A 7179-nucleotide genomic window follows, 5' to 3' on the forward strand; every position below is an offset into this window, starting at 1 on the left:
TGCAGTGACAAATCAGAGATCGCTTGTCTCATTTTCTCCATATATATCAAAGTTGTCTGTGTCTCTCTCCACCCATCAAGATGCAGAAATACATACACACACAAACACATACACACACACATACACACTTACAGGAGACAGGAAACTCTCCAGTTTATTTACGGTATCAGAGCCTGCAGAACACCTGCAGGGACGAGATAAAAACACTGATAAGTAAACGGTAAATGCCTGTAACACTTACTATTAATGTATACACAAGCATGATATTGACACATAATCTCCTTTCTCTGCAATTTATGTAATTATAAAATAGCATGTTAAAAACATCTTACCATTACATTTAGCATTTCTAAAAATGAGTCAATCACAATTTTCCTTCAGTTTTTGTCCATTGTGTGAGAGAATGGAAGTGTCCTGAGAACTTGAGTGTCAATTTCATGTGTCTTTTAGGTTCTCATTTAACTGCTATAAAAAGTCGCCCTTCAATGTTCTGGGGAGGAACATTTTTGATTAAGCAGAAGACATTTCCAGAATGTTCTTATTATTACATTAACAAATAATTGGGAATCAAACACCAAATTATTTGCTGGGGAGCCCTGAAACACTGATATGTCATGCAATTCATTTTTATCCTCAAGATGGCAGTAAAACAGAGCAATATTACTTTGATGCCATTGATTAAGGCAGGGGTCTTAAACTCAATTTCTAGAGGGCCAAAGCTCTGCACAGTTTAGCTGCAACCACCTCCAACTCACACCTGCTTAATAGTCTCTAGAATTCTTGAACATCTTGATTTGATGGATCAGCTGTGTTTGATTAGGGTTGGAGCAAAACTGCAGAGCTGCGGCCCTCCAGGAATCGAGTTTGAGATCTATGGATTAGGGGATTGAAAATAATCATTAATTCATCAAGGGAGACAATCCTTAAACTGTGAATCCTAAAAAAGGTTTTAATACATTTCAATTCATTAAAAAAAAAATTCAACAGTTTTCTCAAAACATTTCCTACATCACAGTTCCTCCGATACAAGCCTTCATTATTAATTACTGAGAAATAAAGTTGGACAAAGGGGTTAGTGAACACCGACAACTGTAGATTTATTAAATCTGGTAAACCATTTTCAGCTTTCTATATCAAAAGAACAGACAAGTTTTAGTTTTGGAGAGGAAAAAACAAAAGACATACAATGAATTGTTTTTATTAACATTCTTAAGAATTGTATTTGGAAAAGAATCAGTAATCAAATGACAATTAGCTTCATTCAATTAATGAGAAATTTTTTAAATCATGTTTTAGTTATTAGAAAAGTCATTATCACAACATGCCATGTAAGTAAAATGTACAATTTCAACAACACAGCTAGACACCATTTTGAGGGATGTAAACAAAAACAATAGTCCCAACATGTTGCCTCTTTTACATTTTTAATTCCTAGAGCTTCCGAGAATACAAAAAAAGGAACATACTGATGAATTATGTTATAATAGCTATTTTAACATTAAGTTATGATAGAATTGATTCTTGTTACAGTTATTACATAGTTTGATAAGAAGCAGGAAATGTTCATAGGCCAATGACATGACCACATTGAAATGGTCCATAGAATAATATTCATGAAAACATTGTTCTTCAAGTGTGTCATTATTTTTTTTTTTACATTCATCCAACAGAAGTTTTAGAAAACATACACTTGCCAGACAGTGTAATTATCATGTGTTGTTACTAGAGAACTCTGCTTCATCTTAATTAATAAAATAATAATAACAATAACCCCAACAAACATACGCATGGCTATCACAGCAATAAACAATGGGAATGATAATGATAGAATGATTATTTTATTTATAACTGTTTCACAAGTTTGTAAAATGAAATAAAATTAAATAAAATATAAATAAAAAATAAAATAAATGTAAAAAATTTAATAGAATAAAATAAAACACCGAGTTATACAGCTTCTTTTTCAGTGTCTGATTCTTCCACCACATCATCATAATCTGCATTATAAAGAAAAAAGCACAAAAAAAGCTGTTCAGTGTTGTGATTGCATTACAATTATATATTTATTCAAACTTTAATCATAAACATGTTGCAACAATATTGTATTTTGAGAATTTAAATGGTAAAATAATATTACACAACTATAGACCAAATCACTTGGGTCATTTCATATATTAGTAAAAATTAAAAATGAAAGATATTACAATATTTTATATTAAGTGTATTAATAATCACGAGACAAGATTTACCCAACAGGTTTCTCATATCTTCAGAGATACTCCATGCATCATCATACTCCCGACCTTCCTCTTTACAGGAAAATTAAAGCGAAATAATAATAAACAAATCCCTCATGAGTGTCAGAGACTAGCAGATTAAACACAATAAAACTATTATGATTAATTTTATTAGTATATGTTTAATATCTTAAAAATAAATGTCAATTGAAATTAAAAATGAAGTTCTGCTTGACTCACCCGATTCACAATGAGAGCACTGTTCACTAATGATGACATCATCATAATTCTCGGGAGTGTTCACTACACACAAACAACATTATGAGCTTTCGGATATAACATTAAGCTATTAAAATAACATTTTATCCTAACTAACATTAAAAAATTATCACAAAAAAAAAATCACCTTTATCAGCAGCACAGTTCTGCCCAATGGTAATGACATCATCATAGTCTTCTGGTTTGTCGTCTACAATTGCAACATTTAACCAATTTGATCAAGCGTTTAAAAAAATTTAAATACTGTATAGATTAACAAACTAATTGTGGAACAGCAGAGACACAGAGAGAGAGAATTATAAACATAATAGAGAACTGGACAATGACCTGTCTCATCTGGTATTGGTACATTAATGGCGATGTCCTCATAGTCTGACATGCCTGCATTGATCCGATCTTCAACATAAAAAATAATCATACAATAAATACATTTAAAGAATTGTAGAAAAAAACGCAGATCCCAAAGTGTTACTGTTTGATTAATCGAGCAATGAAATCACCTGATCAATTCATAAGACCAATTTCCTATAAGGCCGTTACTGTTCTAAACACTAGATCCGTTTGTAACACACTGCTCTTACCTGGTAGAAGTGCATCTCCATCTCCAAACCCAGAACGCTGTTCTTGAGAAATAAAACTCTCTGTTAAACAAAAACAAAACAGAAACAAGAGTTTGGAAAAATTATTCATCATCAAAAAAAGATTAAATCCTCAATCGTTTTATTTTTATTCTTTTTTTTTTGCTTTCCCTCGGAATCGACATCCTTAGCATTGCTTGTGTCATGTTCAACCTTTTAAGCTACAGGAAGGCTTTCAACATGTCCCACACATTAATAAATGAAGAGATAGAGATTTATGTCTTTACAAATGTGATCAGAATGATTTAAACATGAGCTGTAACACCAGTTTGAATGGTTTTATGCATGTACTCCACTATCTTAGGTGAGATTCCTATTCAAACAGAACGTAATCCATCTTATTCTTTGACATAAAAAAGAAAGGCCGTTGGAACCCTATTAGCTCGAGACTTCTGGTTTAATTAAATTCCATTGATTTTTATCCATACAAACATCGTTACACTGCTTGATGTACACAAAGTCTTTTAAATGTATTTTCATAAACAAATTAGTAATTAGTTTGAACGTTTACTGCCATTTTTTATTCCTAGTCATTCCCCCATAAGCAAATTAATCGGAGGTTCTAAATAAATTACAAAAAACACAATAAGGTCGACACACTTAGAATAAAAAAACGCAAATGGTGGAGGGGGGATTTATCTGTCTGTGTGAATGAGAGGCTAGGAAAAGGAAGTGAGACCTTTTTTATTGGACACAATTAGGGTCAAATTTTGATTAAAAAGGTCGTGGTGTATAATACACTTCTAGATAGAAGCTTTTAACTTCCTTCTATGATCGCTCACCTCTCAAGTCATTGTGTCTTTGGTAGATTTCCTCATAAACTGCCTCCGTTGGAGCCCTGTGTAGTCCAGTGTACCAGTCAGCAAGAGCTGTGAGTGTGACAAGACAAACCTGCGGTCAGTTCAATACACAAGACAATGCCATTTGAGATCTCTGGATCTCTCCTACCTTTCCTCATGAGTCTGTTCTGCTGAATCAGTATAAGCAATGCTACTAAGAGCAGTACGAGCACAACTCCCAGTACAATCACAAGCACTGGGGGAACTGCGAGTGTTTCTGGACGTGTTTGTGAACAAGAGACTGATGTTGAGCTCACTGTCTGAGACATTGGACCAGAAGGTGATGCTGATGTGGCAGGAGTAGTGGACACTGACAAATCTAAAACAAACAACAAACAGATTTAAACTCCTGCAAATAATTCAATAAATAATATTCCTTAGTGTTTTCAGTGACCTGCACAGGTGAGTCCAGCGTGCTCTTTGTGAGAGCAGTCAGTGTGGTTGTTCAGGGAGAGAGGACAGTCCCACAGGTGAAGCTCATTCCCTCTGCACTGGACTCTGTTCAGCCACACAACACCTTCACCAGCACCAAAGGCTGAATTCCCATCAGCCCTCAGTGCTGCTCCACAACCCAGCTGCCTGCAGACCACCTGAGCATCACTGAAGTCCCAGAGATCATCACAGACTGAGCCCCACACAGCGTTATGATATACTTCCAGCCTCCCAGAGCACTGGTTGTGCCCTCCACGCAGTCTGAGAGGAACGTGAGCTAAAACACACACATCTCACACAAAAAGAAAGCAGAGTACTGTCACAACAGAGACACCTACTGTATATAGGGGTCATAACGGTTACTTGTATGACCTTACCCTGTATACAGCTCTCTTAATTTGTGTTTCTATGAAATACACTTACCAAAACATTGTCTTTGGTGAGGAGATGTGGAAATAGTAAGATAACTTCTGGGGGATGCAGGACTCTCCTTTTCTGTAATCATCAGATACAGTAATATATGCAATGTGTCTTTTTCTATGTATACTCAAAGTATTAAAGCAATATTTCTGTATTGTGTAGTGAACAATATTCTATAATTTTACCTGAGCAGGTAACTTTGGCCACTTCATCTGTATTACAGTCATTTTGTCCCCAAATTGAAGACGGACATTGCAAAAGATGTGAATCATGTGATCGACATGTTACTTTGTCCAGCCAGTTAGGAGCTGATTTCAGTCTTGATGTAGAAACAGACAAAACACCAGATCTTCCACAGTTCAGCTCTTGACAAATAATACTCACTGTGTCTATTTCCATCTGATTCCAGCACACATTTCCCCAGGATCCATTGTAGAAAACCTCCACATTCCCTTCACAGCCTTCAGTTAACCTGATCTCTTTAAACGCTGGATGGAAACATGGGATAACTTAAAACCAAACATTTGTTTTATACACTGGATGTTACATAAACTGCATATGAAGTATATTGTTCACCAGAGCAGACGACTCCTACATCCTCCTTGTGTCGACAGTCATGTTTTCCCCAGCCTGGAGAAGAGCAGCTCCACAGGGACGTCTCATTCCCCTCACACTCCACCTCATCCAGCCATATGGGTCCAGAACCAGGACCAAACCAGGCTGGTACCTGCTGGTTACTGAGGGCCACTCCACACTGCAGCTGTCTGCACACCACATGGGCATCTTTAATATCCCAGGAGTCGTCACACACTGTCCCCCATGAGCCGCTGTGAAAAACCTCCAGCCTCCCTGCACAGTCTCCCCCAGAACCCACCAGCCTGATGGACCCGCGGCCTGATATTCAGAGAAAGAGAAACACATTATTGATCAGGAACAACTCCAGAATCTGCCAAGATGTTGTTGTTCTCACCAAGGCAGGTGATTGACAGCTGTTGTGTGGAGCTGCAGTTGAGAGTTTGTGGAGAGCTGCAGTTCCCCAGATGAGCTTCACTCCCAGAGCACTGGAAGCCCATCACACACTCATGACTGTGTTCAGAACTGGATGAAGAGGAGCCGGAGAAGTTGAGCACAGAGCCACAGCCCAGCTGTCTGCAGACCACAGAGGATTCAGTGAGACTCCAGGAGTCCAGCAGAACCTTCCTCCAGACCTGCTGGATCAAAACTTCCACCTGCCCCTCACACTGTCTCCCTCCAGACAACCGCACCAGACCCTCATGAAGAGCCAGAGACGAGTCTGATGACAACATGAGGCAGTTTGTTAAGATATTACATGGAAATATATTTAATACATTATTAATAAAATGTCCTCACTAGAGCAGATGACTCCAACATCTCGTCTATGAGAACGTTCAGCTCGACTCCATGAAGAGATTGAACATTCGGAGAGTTTTGTTTCATTCCCGTCACAATCAAACACATCAGCCCAGATTTCACCACTTCCCTCTCCAAACCAGTCTGATCCCACAACAGACACAGCAATCCCACAATTCAGCTGTTTACAGAGGACACTGGCAGCTCTCATATCCCAGCATGCATCACACACTGTGCCCCATTTACTGAAATACTGAAGCTCCACTCTTCCAGAACAAGAGTCTGAACCATTGACCAGTCGAAAATCCGTGTAACCTGTGCAAAGACATGTTGGTATTGTAAGGCCCTTTACAAAAATGTCTATTATACAACATGCAGACAGAGACATGCTTTAGTGATTAAAGAAGTGCCAAATAATACTTAACAATGAGACAAGTTCTGTACAGTAACACATTTAAGGACCCTGTACAGTACATTATTTCCTTACCTGAACATATCAGGCTTACTCTACTGGCATTTGTGCAATTGTTTTTGTGTGATTGTGACATTAAACAGAATGAAATGCGAGTCTCATCTCCTCTGCAGTGAATCTCTTGTGTCCACATCTGAGTGTCTCCTTTGTCAAAAGCAGCAGCTCTCAGCACCTGAGCAGGAGCCCCACAGTCCAGCTCTCTACACACAACCTCTGCATCCTGCTGGTCAAATGCAGCATCACACACTGACATCCACGTCTGATCATGAAGGATCTCTAACCTCCCAGAGCACAGATGAGATCCGTCAATAAGTCTGGACTGTTTATGATCTGTTTGAATTATATTAATATTGTATAACACAGACAAAACCATTATCAGCTATATTTAGAGTGTAAATGTATGAATATGTTTTATTCAGCAGTCATAACAATAGAAGTGCTTTGCAAAATCGTTATTTAATTAAATTTATGACATTTATCACAAAAAAATA

At 37.6% G+C, this 7179-nt stretch overlaps 1 protein-coding gene across 1 annotated transcript; it reads right to left on the reverse strand.

Annotated features, from left to right (window-relative positions):
- Positions 1-1886: 1886 nt before the first annotated feature.
- LOC108183378 (scavenger receptor cysteine-rich type 1 protein M130) lies at positions 1887-6941 on the reverse strand. The gene is made up of 15 exons (XM_073946780.1): positions 6704-6941; positions 6217-6531; positions 5816-6139; positions 5422-5739; positions 5031-5333; positions 4849-4920; positions 4388-4717; positions 4103-4312; positions 3937-4023; positions 3098-3157; positions 2844-2912; positions 2644-2706; positions 2478-2540; positions 2250-2309; positions 1887-1997 (listed from the first exon to the last, which is right to left on the reverse strand). Exons 1-15 carry the CDS (start codon positions 6939-6941, stop codon positions 1948-1950), a joined length of 2562 nt encoding a protein of 853 aa, XP_073802881.1. The 3' UTR covers positions 1887-1947.
- Positions 6942-7179: the final 238 nt, after the last annotated feature.

The sequence above is a fragment of the Danio rerio genome, chromosome 4 (genome assembly GCF_049306965.1).
Source record: "Danio rerio strain Tuebingen ecotype United States chromosome 4, GRCz12tu, whole genome shotgun sequence".
Taxonomy (NCBI): Eukaryota; Metazoa; Chordata; class Actinopteri; order Cypriniformes; family Danionidae; genus Danio; species Danio rerio.